This window comes from Rattus norvegicus, chromosome 10 (assembly GCF_021556685.1).
Source record: "Rattus norvegicus strain SHRSP/BbbUtx chromosome 10, alternate assembly SHRSP_T2T, whole genome shotgun sequence".
NCBI classification, from domain to species: Eukaryota; Metazoa; Chordata; class Mammalia; order Rodentia; family Muridae; genus Rattus; species Rattus norvegicus.
In genome coordinates this window covers 76,337,853-76,359,023 of record NC_141543.1, presented here as the reverse complement: position 1 = coordinate 76,359,023, position 21,171 = coordinate 76,337,853, and the positions used below count along the sequence as shown (strand labels likewise).

The window sequence follows — 21,171 nt, the reverse complement described above, 5'->3', positions numbered from 1 at the left end:
ACGGTAAAAAGCCTTGTGTGATTGGCAACCAATGATTCAGCTCAAACCATCTTTGCTCTGTGGCACGTAAAACAAGTGTGAAGAGATTCTTATGCTCAAAGACCTTTTTGTTTAAAAACATTACATGTATTATGCATGCATTGCCGGGTGTGTGGAAGTGGGAGATAACCGGCCGCTTTCACCAGGTGGGTTTTGGGGCTCAAACTCAGGCCTTTATCCACTGCACCACCTTGGTAGCCCAGAGAGGTTACCCTTTGCCCAAGGTTGGATTGTAAGGTAAGTAAAACACAACAGAGTCCACACCTGCATCTCCCTCTCCCTCCCTCCTTTGTGCCTGCACTCCACTGTCCCATGATGCTTAGCGTTCCTCATGAATCCTACAGCGCTGCTCCACAAACACGGAACCCCATCCTTATCCTTGTGGCTGCCCTTGGATCATACCACAGAATCCCATTTCTCAACTCACCTTTTCAGTGTGGCACCTGACACAAGGAGAGTGCCACATCAAAAGTATTATTAAAGTCTCTATACAAATCTAGGCATTTGGGGTTGGGGATTTAGCTCAGCGGTAGAGCGCTTGCCTAGCAAGCGCAAGGCCCTGGGTTCGGTCCTCAGCTCCGGAAAAAAAAAAAAGAAAAAAAAAAAAAAAAAAACAAATCTAGGCATTTGGCTCAGCAAAATTTGAAGAATTTGCAACTACAGGATTCTCATTAAAGTCATAACTTGTGCAAGTGTCACGATGGTTTCACGATGGTTTCAGATGATGCGTAAACTTCCTTCTGCACCCAATGTCCCAAAGGTACAATGTTCTAATCTCATTTAAGCTTATACTGCCACCCTGAAAGCCTCTTAACTTCAATGAAGAACAACATAAAGAAAGGCTTTTTTTTCTTTCTTTCTTTCTTTTTTCTTTTTTTTTTTTTTTTGTCCACGCACAACTGAGCCCCAGTACTCTGAATATGAGCTTGTCACAGAATGCCCAAATAATTATAGGTTCAAGTCAAGACCTCTGGACCTGCAGACCGTATTGATTACACCTCCATGGAGGAAGGACCCTCCAGCATAGTTTGTACCCACCCATCCTACCAGGGACGGCTATTAAGTATCTGTGACACTAAGAATTTCATCCTTACAAGTGCCAGAACTAGAAAGCCAATGCCACTCAGGCCTGTCAGTTGTTGCCCGAAGCAACAAGGACAAGATGGGGATTCATTGTTCTGGAAAGTCATCTGCCAGCTGCGTTCACACATTTTCACCACCTGAATAGCTGATTCTCTTGACTCCCACATGGCTCATTTCAGCACACACGGTTTTGAAATGAATATTTGATTAGGTAGGGCAGAAAGAGATTTGGACTTATCTGAGGTGTCACCATAATGCACTTTTAAGTAATTCCAAGTATCAGCAGCAAGGTGTCTTAGGATTTAATTTTGGGATAGTTGGGAAATGAACCTGTGATCCTAATTAAGGCAGATTAAATGAGATGAGACACATGAAGACACTTACCACAATGTTAAGCATCTTGCTGCTTATAAACTGCTTCCTGATAGTATTTCCACTGTAGGTTGGCAAAGATCCTACAAACATCTCACAAGCCTGACCTACTGTGAGAAAAGGGTCTCAGACTGACAAGGAAACCTGAAAAATCAGCTCCTCTTTCCAATGTTCAGTTTTATTAAAGCTGAAAGCCATCACCCAGTTCACACCTGAGGGGAGAGAGATAGTGGTGCACTCACACCTGGGGAGAGAGACAGTGGTGCACTCACACCTGGGGAGAGAGATAGTGGTGCACTCACACCTGGGGAGAGAGATAGTGGTGCACTCACACCTGGGGAGAGAGATAGTGGTGCACTCACACCTGGGGAGAGAGACAGTGGTGCACTCACACCTGGGGAGAGAGACAGTGGTGCACTCACACCTGGGGAGAGAGACAGTGGTGCACTCACACCTGGGGGGGGGGAAGAGTGGCGCACTCACACCTGGGGAGAGAGACAGTGGTGCACTCACACCTGGGGAGAGAGATAGTGGTGCACTCACACCTGGGGAGAGAGACAGTGGTGCACTCACACCTGGGGAGAGAGACAGTGGTGCACTCACACCTGGGGAGAGAGACAGTGGTGCACTCACACCTGGGGAGAGAGATAGTGGTGCACTCACACCTGGGGAGAGAGATAGTGGTGCACTCACACCTGGGGAGAGAGACAGTGGTGCACTCACACCTGGGGAGAGAGACAGTGGTGCACTCACACCTGGGGAGAGAGACAGTGGTGCACTCACACCTGGGGGGGGGGAAGAGTGGCGCACTCACACCTGGGGAGAGAGACAGTGGTGCACTCACACCTGGGGAGAGAGATAGTGGTGCACTCACACCTGGGGAGAGAGACAGTGGTGCACTCACACCTGGGGAGAGAGACAGTGGTGCACTCACACCTGGGGAGAGAGATAGTGGTGCACTCACACCTGGGGAGAGAGATAGTGGTGCACTCACACCTGGGGAGAGAGACAGTGGTGCACTCACACCTGGGGAGAGAGATAGTGGTGCACTCACACCTGGGGAGAGAGACAGTGGTGCACTCACACCTGGGGGGGAGAGAGACAGTGGTGCACTCACACCTGAGGGGAGAGTGGCACACTGAGACCTGAGGGGAGAGACAGTGACACACTGACACTTGGGGGGAGAGAGACAGTGGCACAATCACACCTGAGGGGAGAGAGAGTGGTACATTCACACTGCTTCTTCCTAGCATTACAGTATGCTGCACACAAGTCATACTATAAATTTAAAAGTGCCTCTAAGTTGACATAAAACAAGTCAAATTTCAAAGCTGAAACAGACTGTATAAACTTAGCTCAATTCTTGCTTTAATTAAAGACTATGTTAACAAGGGTTTTGTCTGTTTGTGACTGAATCTATCCGGGTTGCCCTTATACTCATAGTTTCAAGCAATCCTCCTGCTTCACCCTCACAGGTAAGTGTGGGGCTGGTGCACCTAGGAAGTGCTTTCATTCTGAAATCACTTACTTTTAGGTAGAGCTGTGAAAGGAGTCCCAGGTGTCCTTGTTCTTGGCACTACAAGCTTCCAGAACTAGTCTGTTCTCAGGAACAACCATTTTCACCTTGAGTATTTACTTTAGCCTTGTCTGTGGATATTCTCAAGCCCATGCAGGGATTATCAGGAGCCCAGGTTCCAGCTTGTAGTCTGGAACAATTTAAAAGTGCATTGCACTAACAACTTAACACTCCTGTCACTAAGACAAAAGGAACTGCCACTCCAGTCTCATTGTCAGCGTGTCACACAGCCTCAGGCATCCGGCTATACGATCATTCCAGCTTCATGCTTTTCTAAGGCTCAAACAGAGGTTTATATCTTGTTTTGTTTTGACTTATTCTCTAAAACTTAACTTTTAAATTTTATACAGATGGTAGGTGTTCAAAGATTGAGAGCAGATATATTGCCCATACTTAACCATTCCTAATTTAAAACGCTAGTCTTATTGACTGAGTTTGGCTGCTCATAGATCAACACTTGAGTCATCGTCTCATTTCACCCTTCCTAATCCTCTTACTGTTCCAACACAATCTTTGAAGACTCAAGAGACAGGCCTAGAGTTTTCGTCACTTTATAATCACACTCAAATGTCTGGAACTCCGTGACTTGTAAGCCTTATCATTTATTCAAAGAACTACCTTTGTATTTCTAAAGAACGTTATGTATTTTAAATTTGGGAATCACTTTAGGAAATAGCTTGAATACATCTCTTAGAAGTAAAGAGAAGACAAATTCTGTGCAGGAATTCTCATTTTCCACTTGAGAGTTCAGAGAGCACAAGGAGCTAGGTAGAAAAGATGACCTTTGAAAGTTCTAGCAGAACTTACAGACCATAAATATAAATAGTTCAGCTTTCCCCAGTCAGCTGCACTGTAACCACTGCCCCAGAATGCTGCACCAGTAAGATCTTCTCGTCAGCACTGTAGACGGTTTAGGATTATGATGGCCAAGAAGGTCTACCTCCGATCCGAATGGCAACTGTGGATCAACTTACAAGCTCTGTCTCCTGTGCATGAAGATCAGAATATCTGTCCTTTAATCTCAGTCCTTTGAATTCTTTGTTGGTAGCATGAATCTCTATGCAAACCAGGACACAATGAGGATGACCTGGATCTCCAAAGGCTCTTATTTAATTATGTAAATCAAGAAAAGACGACACCACGCCATCTTTAAAGTAGGGTGGACAGACCAAGGAACAACAAGCATGTGTCTGTGTTCCCTGCCTTGGGAGAGCTGAAGCAGGATGGCTGGCTCTGCATGGGAAGGCTGATTGTAGGAGGAGGGAATGGAGAAACTAAGTTCAAATGAGACAACAATTAAAATTGCTAAAATAGGTATAAACGATGAGAAGAAATTCTTAAAGTGAAAAGAGAGAACATGTGAAGAAATTAACCTAAAGCTTTGTTCAAAAAACTTATTTAGGATTCAAAAACACAGTTTCTTAAATTATTTGGTGTGTGTAAATATGAACAATTAGTTCAAGACCTATTTGTTTTGGGTAGCTTGTGCCTTAGGGTAAATTCCAAAGACTCTGTTCCAGAATCAAAATCAATGTCCGCTCACCAATCACCTGTGGACTCAATGAGAACCTAAAATGCAGAAACAGGATTTTCCCTGTGCTTACAGCACTAAAGTTAACAGGCTTTGAGAGAGAGAGAGAGAGAGAGAGAGAGAGAGAGAGAGAGAGAGAGAGAGAGAGAGGAAGAAGAAGAAGAAGAAGAAGAAGAAGAAGAAGAAGAAGAAGAAGAAGAAGAAGGAGGAGGAGGAGGAGGAGGAGGAGGAGGAGGAGGAGGAGGAGGAAGAAGAAGAGAAAGAGGAGGAGGAAGAGGAGGAGGAAGAGGAGGAGGAGGAGGAAGAGGAGGAGGAAGAAGAGAAAGAGGAAGAGGAGGGAGGAAGAGGAGGAGGAGGGAAGAGGAGGGAGGAAGAGGAGGAGGAGGGAAGAGGAGGAGGGAGGGAGAGACGGAGGGAGGGAGAGAAGGAGGGAGGGAGGGAAGGAGAGAGAGACTGACTGTCTGTATGTATGTATCTATACATGAAGGAATATAATGGTAATTAGTATGTGGTAAATTGTGAAAGAAAACTCTTAAGCAAAATGGAATAATATCTGGCTTATCTCTTTTGGTTTCAACACACTGTCCTTTGTGTGGTGCCACAATAATACAGAGATAGATAAAATAAAAATTCCACATACAAGGTTTTAAAAACTTCCCCCTTTATTATTTTATTTTGTGTGAAGGAGGTTGTAGCTGCATATATGTCTATGTACCATGTGTGTGCAGTGTTCACAGAGGCATGAAGAGAACACGAGATCCCCTGGTATTGGATTGACAGATGGTTGTGAGATGCTATGTGGGTGATGCAAACTGAACCCGTGTCCTCAGGAAGAGCAACAAGTTCTCCTAGCAGAAGAGACATCTTTCCAGCTCCCAATTACAAGGTTTAAGTAAGATATTTTCACTTTGAAATTTATTATCCATCAGAGAATTTTACATATATAACATATTAAATTTATTTCACTATCTTTGGGAGGTTATTATATAAAATATTATTGCCCCCCCACAGAGTTAGATAGAGAAGGTTCTATCCCAGAAACTGAAGGCCAGCTACAAAACATGCCACAGAAAAAATGAAAAGAAACCACATGAAGCAGTCTAAAATGGAAGGAGGACCCGCAGAGCGATGGGGTCTGAAGAAGGAGGCCCCACACTGGGGACTTCCTGTAAGCAAAGTTCGACAAACTCCAAAGACACAATTCAAATGTGTGGGCCATAATGAAAGCTGCATTTCCTGGCTCAGGGACAATTTCAACAATCTATTGCCTTAAAAAAAATAGTATCATTAGAATTTACCCATAAATGTCTTTCCACAAAGAACTACAATCACTTAGTCTCCCTGTGTTAAACACTGGCAGTACAGTAATTCTGCTAACAGCAGCGGTCTGACTCATGAAGACGGAGGCTGGATAACAGAATATTATATGCTCAGCCAAAGTAATGGGTTGGACAACACAGACTCTTTATCAAAAGGGGCCGAACCATGTGAGGTGGCCCAGGAGAATTACTCACAGAAATCTGATTCCCCATGGCTAACGTCTCTTTGCACAGAGCTGGAGAGAGCTGCATACGTGCTCACTGTACTGGCTGGTTCATGAATGAAACACAGATTTCAAGAGGGAAAATGGGCCTAGAATAACAACAGGGCTTAGGCACCAAAAAAACTCTTTCTTCCTCAGAAGATCGGCAATTTCATAAACTCTGAGGCCTTGACAGCGAAGGAAGCAGATCAAGTGTGAACACCCACTCAACTGCTATTCAAAAATCAACTTAATTCTGTTTTTGCTAAACAAACAAACAACAATACATAATACAATGGATTAAATGGTTCACTGTACTTTTTCTGTATATGTGAAACAACTTAACCTAAAGCTAAAAGTATTTTATGATCAACATGTATTATTACCTCAGGTTACCATATCAAATATGCCTAACACAGGGTAATCACATTAACAACACACTAGTACCTAATAGTTTGAGAGGAAAATTAATAATTTTGCAGGGTTTAAGAATGTAATAAAGGCCTCATCTTAACCAGCACTCTGTTAGCATTGACAGATCAAGACTACACAAATGTTTGTTCCTTATTGATCTCAAAAGTCCCGTTTGATGACTGGACGCAGAAATGCCAGTATGGCGCCCCCCCCCCCCCCCCCATCTGCCTGCCTGCTGCATGCAACACTCATAGTTTTCAACTTAGAACAGAAAACAGAATGCGCTTTCAAACCGAAACCCCCACGCTGATGTTAAGGTATGAGCTGGCTATAGGCAGCACGGTAAGATCTGAAGTGCAGTGAGTAAAAAAATCAACAGGGGCTGGGGATTTAGCTCAGTGGTAGAGCGCTTACCTAGGAAGCCCAAGGCCCTGGGTTCGGTCCCCAGCTCCGAAAAAAAAAAAAAGAACCAAAAAAAAAAAAAAAATCAACAAACGATTCGTAAAACTCAGAGATCAGACAGAGTCCACGCTTACTGAGCTAGTCAGGCAGCAGTCTTGTAGTGCTCTCCTCTCTGTTTCAGTTTATGCCTCAATCCCATGAGCCTTTTGGGGAATTTTGAAACCACCATAAGACTAAAATTTGCTCTAATCCAACTCTTTGACTACTATGGAATTACTGATGAACCCACGTGTGGGAGACTTGGGACACAACCTTCCATTGAGATCTTCAGACATTCCCCACCACAGCGATGTTCTCCCTTTCTTCACTGATCTTAGACATGAGAAAGGCACTGGCACAAACAACTCAGGGATTCACCAGGCTTTGTCGAGAATACCTCTATAATACTAAGGAAATAACCATCGCCAAAAAAGTCAGCAATGATTCCTGTTCCAGAAATTAATGCGACACATGCACAGGCTGATTGCAAGGCTAGGAAATGAGTAACTGTACTAGACATAGCAGGGTTAAGCTGATGCCTTTCTAAGCTCCATGCTTTCCACAGTGAAACTCACTGAGACAGCATTTGGGCTGTCTCTGCTGCCACGCATGAGGCATGCTGATACTCCACGGGTTGAGTCAATTGAATCCATACATTTTATTTATGCTCTCTGTCGAGGTTGCTGCTTGACATTCCAAGTGATCAAAGGCAAACAGTCATCAACCCCGTAGCCTTCGATACTATGTTCATTACATTTAATCAAGGGCCGGTTCCACTCCCCAGCCCCCAACCCCAATCACAAACACTAAGAATGTACCCAGCAGTTTTCAGTAGCAAACAGAGGCACACCGCTGTATAAAGACGTAGAAAACTCCAAACAGCAAAACAAAAGAGCAAAGAAAACGAGTATCATCCTCTGTAATGTATAAGAAAATAAAATGCTCTGTAAGCATCCTACCTGAGGCAGCATCGATCACGGTGGAAACTCCCCTTCGATCAGAGACTGGACGGGATGACCCTGGCATGCTGACTGGGTCAGAGCGGACCGGCTGGATCCTGCAATGCAATTTAATTTAGTTCACATATGTTACTGGCAAGGAAACTGTCACTTTCTACAACAGACCTTAAATCATGAAGCTGGTATGGCTCACTGCATTAAAGAACCATCCCTCTAATAGCAGACAAAAAAGGAGTTACAGTCCTGAAAACAACTCAAAAGCAAAGCTCTGAAAGCCGTGCACGCTGTCCCCCACTCAACTTCCTCAGGTTAACTTGTGTGGTTTGGTGGAATAAGAAAAGAGTTGAAAAGTTAAAACTGAAGTAAAAAACAAAACAAAACAAAACAAACAAAAAAAAAAGGTAACAGAACTGGAAAAGCAGCAAAATACTTTACAGTGAATATTTTCCAAAGCAAACATAGAAACAGCTCTGACACTCTTCAATTTCATGAAAAGAATCAGAGCTGAGTTCAGTAGAAGACAGCAATAATTCAGGAGTGTGTGTGTGTGTGTGTGTGTGTGTGTGTGTTTTCTCTTTTGTAGTCCTGTCTATCCTGGAACTCTGCGTAGACCAGGCTAGCCTCAAACTCATTGAGATTATCTTGACTTTGCCCCGCAGGGGTTGGGATTAAAGATGTGCATGACCACATTTGGCCATAATTTTAAAGATTTGTGACACCCTCACCAATCATTACTGATGGTTACTTTATTTAGAAGGATAAGACAGGATAACAGGCTGTGTTGTACTATAGAGGTCAGATAATGCAGCTTCTAAAACTTCCATAAAATTATCAATAACAATGTAGTAATCAACTTGAACCTCCACAAACTGGCTTTTAAACACAATATCAAAAGAAAGAATGCTGAAATTAAAGATGTATGCAACTACACCAAGTCAAAGTTTATTAACTGGTTGATAATTCTGACAGAGATGCAGACTGGACTCATTTAAGGTAACCCACTAGTACCTAGCCATATCCCAAGAAGATAAACAGATATTGTATTACATTAAAACGAGCCCTTTGGCATTTAAACGTATGCACATGTTCATTTCAGAACTAAAATATGTGATGCATCGATCAGCTTCTACGTGGTGGCAACAAAGGACAGGTCACAAATGGAGTCAGCAACAGGACACTGTGAATACTGCAGAGGAAACTCATTTCAAAGGAAGATTTGAAACCTGTCTTGCACGTAACTCCCTGGTTCCCCTCTCCTACCTGAGGCTGTTAAGATCTAGATCATCTGTATCAAAGTCCAAGAGCGGCTGTGGTGTGTCACTAGGTCCATGAGACTGTAACACAGAAGAACTAGATGATATGACCGTGGTCTGGCCTGAGGGGTGGATGGTTTTGAACTGGAACTGTGGACCCATCCATAGGCGCCTGTGGGGTCCAGTGTGTGTCACAATTTCAACCTGAAAAAAGAGACATGGTCATTGTTTCAAGGTACTACACCTTAACACCGACTTTCCATCGGAGTAAAATGAAGACAGTCAGAGCACCCAGAGCAAAATACAATCAACATATGACCTACATTGACATTTCTGAAATCCCTTGACTGGGTTTCATCAATATTAAGAATAATTAGTAGGGGCTGGAGAAACGACTCAGTGGTTTAGAGCATGCACTGTTCTTGCAGAAGACTTCAGTCCCCAATACCCACAATGGGTGCCTTGCATGGCTTACAACACTGATTCTAGATGATCAAGCACTCTCTAAATTCTCACGGCAGCTGTACTCAAGCACGCGAGCCCCATACACAAATGAATGTGCACAATTTAAAATAAAATCTTAAAAAACCCAATTGTTTCCACAAGAACTATACTATATAGACCAACCCTAGTATCAGGTATAAGAAGCCTTGTGAATTATTGGTCAGAGGTTTCCAAGAGGCTCACAAAACATTATAGATTATTGCTATGGCCCTTGTATGTGCCCCAGATGTGAAAGGAAGACACCATGCACTTCAGAGACAGAACCTAAAGGATCTGAGCTTGATCTGACCTGAAGGTATCTTCCCTGAGACTAGCTTTCATGTACCAGAATTTGTCATGTGAGCTTCCAGCTATTCAAACCAGGTATGACACCTATGAACCACAACAATGACTAGCAGGGTACAAAAACATTAAGGGCACACTAGTGGCATAATCTGCCTTGGCTGTAAGCAACACTCTCTAATTGAACTAAGATCTGCTTAAAAAAGGAAAATTGTCCCTGGTACTGAAAACCTAGCCAACTACCTGGGAATAAAACAGTCATACAATTTGGTGGACAACCTATAGCATCCACTTTACTAGGCCAGCACAATCTCTAACTATATTTTCAATATTTATCATTATACCTACAGATAAGTTAGTTCTCAACTTTCATCAAGGAGATTTCTCTTTGCAACAGAAGAAAGATCATTACAGAAAACTATAAAATATCAAACTGCATGGTATGCACTCATTGATAAGTGGCTATTAGCCCAAATGCTTGAATTACCCTAGATGCACAGAACACATGAAACTCAAGAAGGATGACCAAAATGTGAATGCTTCACTCCTTCTTTAAAAGGGGAACAAGAATACTCTTGGGAGGGAATAGGGAGGCAAAGTTTAGAACAGAGGCTGAAGGAACACCCATTCAGAGCCTGCCCACATGTGACCCATACATATACAGCCACCAAACTAGATAAGATGGATGAAGCAAAGAAATGCAGGCTGACAGGAACCGGATGTAGCCAGAATATAGCAAATACATAGGCGAATGCCAGCAGCAAACCACTGAACTGAGAACAGGACCCCCGTTGAAGGAATCAGAGAAAGGACTGAAAGAGCTTGAAGGGGCTTGAGACCTCATATGAACAACAATGCCAACCAACCAGAGCTTCCAGGGACTAAGCCACCCAAAGACTGACTCTGGGCTCCAACCGCATAGGTAGCAATCAATAGCCTAGTAAGAGCACCAGTGGAAGGGGAAGTCCTTGGTTCTGCCAAGACTGAACCCCCAGTGAATGTGATTGCTGGGGGGAGGGTGGTAATGGGGGGAGGGTGGGGAGAGGAACACTGGTAGACTTTCCAAAGTCTCCAAGGGACATCCCTGAGGATTGGTTTTTATACTGACAATATATGAGTTGGAATGTAATGAGATAGTTGTATTGTTGCTGATCAGAAATGAAGAGATTCGGCAATTTGTGTCTGGTAGACATGGAGAGAACATTTGAAAAACATCAACTCCAAGTTTCTCCCTGAAGAAGCAGCAAATTGTTCTGTAACAATTTGAAACACCACTGTAACAGTTTGAAAACACCAGTATCTCCTGAGCTGACTGGCAAATATAAAATGAAATGAAAGCAGTTGGACCCAGCCATTGATTGATATTTTTAATGAGATGGTAAGACATAACGACGATAATAACTCAAAGGGAAACTTAGTTAGGTACTCAGGTTGACTCATACTAAGACAAAACAGTCTGAGGCAGATGGGAGTGACAAAAGGAGTGGAGGGATATTACAAAGATTAAGCAAAATTCATGGAAATAAATTAATCTGAGACCAAAAAAACCTATCAAACAGCAGAGTTGTGGAGCGCAGTCCCAATGCATAAATATCTACAGTATGTCTGTGCATCAAAGGCTCAGGGACGATTATGGAAGGGGGACTCAGGGGCAGAGGTACAGGACGTTTGCTGTGAGATTGCATCTCCCATAAAGGTATATCCATAAAGTCCCACCAACATGGCAGCCTAAACATAACCTACACAAGGATAGCACCAACAGACATGCGAATATGGAAGGGGGAGTATTCTGAAAGCCTCTCACGAAACACGACAAGCAACTAAGGCATACTGCAAAACAGTCAGCCTGGAAAACATATAAGCAACATCATACAGATCGAGCAGTTGTATTTATATTTTTGTGAATAAACACACACTATCACTACCAATAACAACAACTAAAGAAAAAGAGGCCATGAAATTTAAAGAAAATGCAAGGTGGGGAGAGTCGTACATAGGAGGGTTTGAAAGGAGGGAAGAGAAAGGGGAAATAATATAATTCCATTGTTATCTCAAGAAAATGTTAACCCAACATTGTAGAAATATACATACATAAACAAACCCGCAATATACACACCACATCATGTATCGAAAACACAAAACTCACATGAAAGGAAAAAGAGTTGAGAGCTGAAAATATGGGTTGTCTGCCTCACGTAAAGACTATCAGATCTAGGGCTGACATATTTGTAAATTCAGCTACGTCAGTATTTACCACAGGCGGGCATGAGATGACAGAAACTAAGCAATTCTTTCACGTTCTGGAAAAATGTGCAGTTGTTCTTGGTTCTCCAACGCTAATTTTATATCACTTTTAAAATCTATTTTTTTATGTGTATGTATTTGTGTGAGGACATGTCACACGTGTGAATGTGCCTACAGAGGGTAAAAGATAGCACAGGATCTCCAGGAGCACAGCTACAGGCAGCTGTGAGCCACCTGATGTGGGAGCTGGGGACTCAGGTCCTCTGGAAGTCAGTGTTCTTAACCACTAAGCTGTCTCTCCAGCCCTCACATCTATTTTTAAATTAAGGAGCTATTATGTTTTCTCTCATGTAGCTGACACTTGATCAAAATGTTTTCTCAACTGTCATAAACATTGACACAGGGATTTGCTCACAGTAAAACAGTAATTCAAACTTTTATAAGCATCACACTCTACATAAAGGGTGGGGGAGGTGAGAGGATTATACAACAGTGTGAGAAGAAAAGTAACTGAAGACGGGGGATGTCACTACAAAATGATCTTACAAATAACAGCTTATACAAATCTTAAGCGAAAACCAACTATACTTCTGCCAGTCTTGATTCTGCTGTATTCACTCTGTGAAAAGGTTTAAGAAGCAGCTTCCCACATTCCTGAGTCCTTGTCCTGATCACTTATATTTAATTACTCAGATTATGACAATTAAGTCTGAACGAAACACGACTGACGAGGTTTGAAGTGCAACTGTGTGTGCAAGTTTGAGAGCGTGCAGGCATCCGATCTAATGACGGGGAAAGACGCAGATCAAGGACACGGATTTCTGTTTCTGGGAGTTGAATTCAGCAATGTAAATTAGGCCACAGATAAAGAACTGTGTGTATTTTAAGCTCAAAACCATCAGTGTCACAGAGCCGAGAGGTGAACAGATGCCTGTGCAATCTCACTGAGGCGAGAGCCAGATGTTGCCATGCTCACGCTCCTGTTGTGTGCAGGACAAACATATTGTATACACTTTCACACTGACAGCACACATTACCCCTGCTTCTAACGGAAAAGCTGAAGTGAAGGACAGTGGTTTCTATGCCAGAACTCTTGGACCAAGCTTGTGCAAAATGGGACATTTTGTCTTGAGATCACAAGGACAGGAGGGGCCTCAGCATGTGGGGAGCCAAACTATTGTTTATTGAGCATCCGTGAGCAGAGCTGTGGTAAAGGAATAAATATACACTATGTAGAAATGGTTTATGCCTCCAGTTTCTAGAGCCACATCAGCTTTCAGCCTATCTTCCTTGAGAATACCGCAAAGGGTTCCACTTTTCAGAGGCACCTGTGTGATAAAAGCTGTCACACTGGTGATGGGATACAGGTTATTATCCTTTCCAATGATGTCAGACTGGAGACAGACACAACAGCATCTGTAAGGAAGTCACTGTGATCGCTCCACTGTGAAATCTGCCCACGTCTCTTTTATTTCAAAGCGCTGTTCTTGAAGACACAGTCACCTAGTAAGGCAAGGAGTGGTTGACTGAGGCTGTTTTAGGGATGATTTAGAGGCAGCATGGCCAGGAAGGGATTCCAGCAGAAACTACGCACAAAATCATGCTCAACTTCCCTTACAAAAGCATTTGGACATCTTATATGCTCTCCATCAAAGCAAACATTTACATGAGCAGAAATATATGTCAATAAAATCCAATGTGTAAAAACTTACAGCAATATTACTCCCATTAATTTATTTATTCAGTTTATATCTGGATTGCAGCCCCTACCCTCTCTCAGTTCCCTATTCCTCTTCTCCTCTAAGAAAGGGAGGGCCCCTGTGGGTACTAACCAACCCTGGTACATCAAGTCACCACAGGTCTAGGCACATCCTCTTCCACTGAGGCCAGACAAGGCAGCTCAGCTGGTGAAACAGAGTCCATAGGCAGGCAACATAGTCAGGAACAGCCTCTCTCCAGTTGTTGGGGGACCCACTTGAAGACCAAGCTGCACATCTGCTATGTAAGTGTGGGGGACCTTGGTCAAGCCCATGTGTGCTCTTTGGTTGGTGGTTCAGTCTCTGAGAGCACCGAAGAGTACAGGTTAGTTGACTCTGTTGGTTTTCTTGTAGAGTTCCTATCCCCTCCTGGTCCCTCAAACCTTCCCTCAACTTGAGACATTCTTAATATGGAAAAACTCATAAAACCTGATGACTCAGAGAGAGTTACCAATTCTCTCCATTTTCCCGTAAGGAAAAGAATAAACACAGATTTCTGTTGTCACTTATTGTAGTAGACCCAATATATCAGTTTTACCTGGGATAGCCATTCTTCATCTTCCTGTCCGCTGTGGTCAGATGCTAAACTGTCATAGGACCCATGTCGAGTAATGGGGCCAGGACTTCCAGGGGGAAGTGCTACAGGAGAAAGAAAGAAAGAAAAAGGACTTGAACCTTTCCAAATTGCACACTGCAGATACAGATAATAACATAGTCAGCTCAAATACACTCTATAACATAAAACACGGGAACAATTCAAAGAACGAATGATCAAGCAAGTGCATAGAAATATTTCCAATTAACAGTAAATGCTGGCTAGGCTTGTTGGTAACTGCTACTGAGCTACTCAGAAGGCTGCTGGAGGGGATCTCCTGAGATCAGCTGAAGCCAAAGGAAGAAGCTTCATTAAAACAAACAAACAACAGCTATGGAAATTTAGTAACGAGAAGACAGTGAAAAGAGCAACAAAATCCATCAGAACACCCACAACCTACGGTTCACTGGGGTGATACACCTACTGGAGGGTGGCTGGCTATGGATTCAAAGAACCCAGAACCCATTCATTACTTTTATCAATAGTGAAGGCATAGAAATACATGATGTTTGATTGAGAAACACTTTCAAACACAGCAAAAACTCATTTATTTAAATAACTGTCTTTCTCGGCTATTTCAAGTAATTTCCATAATTCTTCAGCACTAAGATATAGTTGGGATAGTCTATATTCTTCTACAAATGGAATCTTTAGTTAGTAAAATCGATGGATGCTTTTTCATTGATTGGTGTCTGCTTGTTGGAAACAAGTGTTGTTGTTGTTGTTGTTGTTGTTGTTTTAATGCAGCCCAGGCTGGCCTCAAAGTCACTCTGCAGCTCAACTAAGCATGGGTTTGAACTACACAGGGTCTTACTGTATACCTGTAGCTGATCTGGAACTCACAGAGATCCTCCTGCCTCTGCCTTCTGAATGTCATGCCCAGGTTTGACTTGTTGCTGGGATTACAGCATCTGAACCAGCACTAGGTTTCTGCAGTGCCAGGAATCCAACCAAGGGCTTCTGCAGGCTAAATGAGCACTGAACCAGTCCAAACAATAACATTTCTAACAGTCCCTGAGTTCCTTAGGCGCCTACAGCCTCATTGTTCTTCTTTAAGGTATAATTATTCCTGGTTTCTATGTATCTCTCTTCATCCCTACTTTAAAATACTTCATTTTTTAAAAGCACTTTTAGGTTCACAGTAGAACTGGATTTCCCAGCCCCTCACCTCCCTTCTAAGAAAAGAAGCAATGGGGATAACTGGGAAACAGAACAAAAGAAAAGATATGGGGTACAGGGAGGGAAGGCAGGAGATGAGCAATAAAGAAGCATAAATTATGGCAGGTAACAATTTCACATCCAAAATTTCCTTAGGCTAAACTGCTAAATAGAAAACAAGCAACTTAAATAATCTTCATATTCCATGAAATACTTAATGCGTAGTCGCATGAACAGTAAAGACTGTGCCAATCTTATTTGATCATACCAGATAAGGTATGGAGAGAACCAAATCATGAAGAAAAAGATTAAAAAGAAAAAGAAAAAAGAAAAAGACAAGGTATGACCCAAGGCAAGATTTTAAAAGACACAAATTTTATCTAAACTTGTTTAAGAAAATAAATGAGATCAAATTTAGTGATTACGGCCAGACATAAACATAGTGCTGAAATGTAAGATTTGCAATAGGTCAAACCGTTAACTGCTAGCTCTTCTCTCTAACACAGTCATACTGATGTTTAGCACCAAATGATCACAAAGCCACATGGGCGCATGGCTTATGACGGCAAACAAAAGAGTAACAGCAATTTTCCATTATTTTCCACTGTTTCAACATTCTTTTGTAACTAATTCTGCTATATACTGTACAGATGGAAAGTCAACTGATGTTTTCAAGAACGGTGTTGCTGAATCATTCATCACCTTTGATGTTTGTTTGATTCTTGTCACAGACAGAATCAAGGGGAACCCTCAACCAAACACTTACTAGGACCTCATGAAATTGTGGACGTTATGGTTGCAGAGACGGACTTAGGGCTTGGATGGAGTGGAACTGCAGCCACAACAGCACAGGCCTTGGGCTGGCAGTTCATTGGTTTACTGTGCCATTGTTATCTGGTTGTGGGTATGTTTGGAATTTCCCACAGGGGTTGGGGAGGATGAGGAAGTGGGGTGGAGGAGGAGCCTCTCTGTCCTGTCTGCTTTACAAAGGAAGTAGTAAATATTCTAAATATACAACTCAGAAATGAATTCTTTGTATATGTGAAATAGTGACAATAAATAAGTCTCCTTTAAACTGTCAGAAGAAAAAGACAAGGAAACCGTGAATTTGAATCACAAACTCTTCATGGATATTTTAAGAAGGCTTTTTGCTCACCAGTTTGCTCTGGAAATATCACAATACAGAAAATTAAATAAAGTGTACTTTTCATATTAAAAAAATATCTGGGCTGGAGAGATGGCTCAGCTGTTGAGAGCACTGAACTTTCTTCTAAAAGTCTGGGGTTCAATTCCCAGGTCCCACATGATAGCTTATGGCTGTCTTAACATCTGTTCCAACATCCTCATACAGACACACATGCAGGCAAAACACCAATGTATATAAAAAATAAAAATAAATTTATAACAAAACATAGATGAATATCCTTTTTTCTCCACTATACTTATTGATATTTTAAACGTTCTCCAATCCCAGCAGGGAAGGTATTCGACATTTATGTCGGAGGGTGGGAATTAACACACAAAACATTTATGTCTTAGGAGGGAGATCACAGGGAAAAATAACCTCAAACATTGAATCAAGTAGAAATTAAAAAAAAAAAAAAGGTCAAAAGTAAAAGTCTGACTAGACCAGGACTACACACTTTTAAACCACTCCTTAGGATCAGAAATGAAACCAGTCCTATGCTGAGTGAAATGGAATGTGGTTGGAACATGACAGAATCTCAACTACTCAGATAGAAACTGCCTCACTGCTGAATGGAGTTCAGGAAGGAAGAAAACCATCTGGTCTACCACCATATCACGATGCTCACTTGGGCAGGCAGAGCATTTCATACATGTGTAAAAGTAACAAGTGAAGTTCAGAGGAGCACAAGAATGGATGCTAGGGAGCACTGTGTCTATTAATAACCAATAATCTCATTGGAAACTGAGCCATGTAGTTGATACCAGAAGGGATGAATGTCACCAAACCTTATGTTACAGCTTTTAACACAAAATTCAGATGCAATGTTAGAAAGGATAACTTACAGTGATTCATTTTTTACATTTCTAATAATGTAGGCATAAAGATCTCTTTCAATTTTAAAATGAGAGTTTTCTTTTCACTGATTTTTATGTATGTGTACTTGAGAGTATGTATGTACATATGTATGTATGTATATATGTGTGCGTGTATATATGTACTTACATACATAAGCCTCATACATGCAAGAGCCTACAGAGGTGAGAAGGGGCTTACTGATCCTTAGGAACCAGAGCTACAGGCAACAGGGGATGCCTTATGGGTGCTAGGAACGGAGAGCAGGTCCTCTGCAAGGGCAATAAGCATTGTTATCCATTAAGCCATCTCTACAACACCAAAAATGAGGCTATTTTTGATGTTGTGTATCTTGTAAACCCAACTTGAAAGAAACAAGATACATACCGACTACCTGAAGAAAATTTGATTTTTCTAGATTTAGTTTATGTATATGAGTGTGTTACTTGCATGTATGTATGTGCACCATGTGCTGTGCCTGATAGCTTCCCATGGAGGTAAGAAAAGAGAGTAAGATTCCCTGGACTTAGAGTCACAGTTGCAGGTCACCGAGTAATGCTGGAACCCTGCAAGAGTACATGTGCTCTTAACACCAGACAGCATTTCTAGTCTTTCATCAGCTAGTTCTATAATAAACAAAGTAAAGGAGAAGGAATTTCAGCTCACCGTTTAAACCCCTACTACTACTATAGAATATAACAGTGCATCTTATCAAGCTACAAGCAAAGGAAATACTGTCAATTTACTTTAGAATAGCACTTAAAAATCTCCAGGCAGGCCCAGGAAGAGCAGATCATTCTATGGGACCTGTGAACCAGACTGTTTATGTGTGTGTTCTCAGAGGAACAGACATGCAGAGAACAAGGAAACAAAACCAGAAACAAACCAACAACCTCACCTAGTGTACTGACATCAGCTGGTGGCATATGAATGTACACACACTGACTAATTTCAAAGAGCCTGAGATGGGGGAATGCTCATCAAACATAACTGAACTGCTGACCTCAGACAACCTCACTTTCCTACTTTAAAGCTATGCTGATAAACTAAACGAAATTTAGATCCACTTAAGAGCACAATGAACAATTTGAAATGACATTCTATGTGTCTCAGGAGCACCAGCAAGGTCAGGCTGGCAGCGGATGGCTGGGAATACGCTTTAGATTCAGGGTCAGAGTGTTTGTTTCCATATCCTACGAAATCCCCACGTGAAGGAAAATGATGAAAAACCTCCCCACCCCCACCTCACGCTGACGTACTTAGTGAAGACCTAAGAAGCCAAGACTGTGCCAGCAGTTTTTAGTCCTTTAGGTTATTCTAGGGAACAATGAGTCTTTTTCTAGCTACAGAGAACTTTGTGAATCCGATGACATCATGCTGCCCTGAATGAAACAGCTCCCACCGAAGGTTCACCCAAAGGGCAACGGTGATAAACTCTCATTCAAGGACAAACTTTCACATATACTTGGTTCTTATTAAAAGCAGTGTTTATTTAGCAAGCATACAATATGACAGTGCTCTGAAGCAAACTCTGCTTCCAATGAGAAAGCATTTCGGCCTCCAAGGAGCGCTGGTGGGCAAATGCAGTTTCTTACCGTCCCCAGAACAAACAACCAAACAACAAAATGAACAAGCCATTCCCAATGAGCCAACCATCCCAGAAGAAAACACGACCACCACCAATCTGCGCCTAAAGTAGTAACCAGAGTCTAAACACTTAAAGCATTTTATACCTAGCAAAGTAACCAAGTTTGTTCATTTTCAATGACTAGGAAAAAAAGGAGAAAGTCATCAGCTAAAAAATAACACACCTGAATAATAATACCTGAAAAAATGCTTAGTATAAGAATACACTGTTACAGATACTAGGAGTGGAGCACCAAGAGCTCACTGAATTTCTGAGGTGCACCTCATTTCGGACATGCTCATTAGCAAGTGTGCTTTACAACAGCCCAACAACAGCAGTGAGACAATACATACAGGAACAAGCTTCTCTAGCCTTTATATTAAATGGATCAATGATCTTCCCTGCACCTTGGCCCTGGGGTACCATAGATGCTCACTAATTAATTATTAAAGTTTTCTAGCGCTCAGTCATTGCCCATCTCTGGTTTCACTTTCCTTTTCTTCTACATTCCCAGAAGAACAGTCACCAGCAATGTATAATTAGAAAAATGACATATACTTATTGTTTACAAGAGAATACACTTCCCTGAATAGCCTTCAACTCCGGGTACATCTTATCCCTCTCTCGCCAGTTTCCTTTTCCAGATTCCCAAAGTCTCATTCCATCACATGACTAAAGGTCCTTTCATTTGTTATTCTTGTTGCCCTAGAGGTCATTTTGCATTGTGTGTCTGGACAAGTGATATCTGGAGGCAGCCTGGCAGGGCTCACCATGATCGTAAAGATCTCATAAAGTAAAGAACATAATAACAGAGCCTAATGGACTGCTGTTCTGGCCAGATTAGCAACTCTGCTGAGCAAGAGTTCAAAACCATCCCAATGCACAACTTGGAACTGAACAGACAGACTTTGACAATGTCTTCAAGACATTCGCAACTAAGGTCAAGGAAGAGCTACCCAACCAGAAGGATGCCTGCAATGCCAACTTAATAAGTGCATTTGCAACTCACAGAGCAGAAAACTTCAACACACACATTAGTGCAATGACAGCAGCATAACTAAAAAATAAATCCACCCTTACATCAGTAACTATAAAATCTTCCTTGATTCAGTTCAATTACGTTTGATGAGCATCCCTCACTCATCTCAAGCTCTTTGAAATCAGTCAATGTATGTACACTCATATGTCACCAACTGACATCAAAATACACTAGGTGAGGTTGTTTGTTTCTGTTTTTGTTTACACTATCATATTACAGTTATGGAGTCTACACAGCAGCAAAGGCTCTGTCCTCACCTGAAGAGCAGTAAGACCAGTGACACACCACTAACCACTCAAGAAGTAGTGAGGAGGTTAAAGGACAGGGGAGGACTTTTCCATTAAACAGACCGTGATGCATTTGAATTTGTATGAACCATGTATCTATATAAAAATAGGTACTTAATCCAGATTTTAGGAGTAAAAGAAGGTCAATGAATAGGGTCAGTAGAGCGAGTCCAGCAAGATGAGAACTGCAAGAGATCAAATGCAAAGTGAGGGGTGACTGAGGCAGTGTAGAAAACCAAGAAACTCACTGTGCTTGCTTGTGTGTCTCCCCCACTGTTTTAGGTGAAACAAGGTGTTACTTCGTCTTTGCATATACAACTGCCTATACATATATCTACCTATCAATATTTGTATTAATATAAACTATATAATTATGTATTTACTTATATATAAAATATACAATAAATAAATAAATAATTCCACTTACATATAAAATAATATGAAAAA

At 41.9% G+C, this 21,171-nt stretch overlaps 1 protein-coding gene across 24 annotated transcripts in view; it reads right to left on the bottom strand.

Annotated features, from left to right (window-relative positions):
- Bcas3 (BCAS3, microtubule associated cell migration factor) overlaps nucleotides 1–21,171 on the bottom strand; it is a 459,006-nt gene that overhangs the window by 225,593 nt on the left and 212,242 nt on the right. For all 24 annotated transcript variants that reach the window (XM_087573462.1, XM_087573456.1, XM_087573463.1 and 21 more), the window contains 3 exons: nucleotides 14,516–14,616; nucleotides 9,198–9,394; nucleotides 7,938–8,035 (listed from right to left, as the gene is read on the bottom strand). In XM_087573462.1, coding sequence (XP_087429588.1) covers nucleotides 7,938–8,035; nucleotides 9,198–9,394; nucleotides 14,516–14,616 — 396 coding nt within the window. The remainder of the gene's footprint in view (nucleotides 1–7,937; nucleotides 8,036–9,197; nucleotides 9,395–14,515; nucleotides 14,617–21,171) is intronic.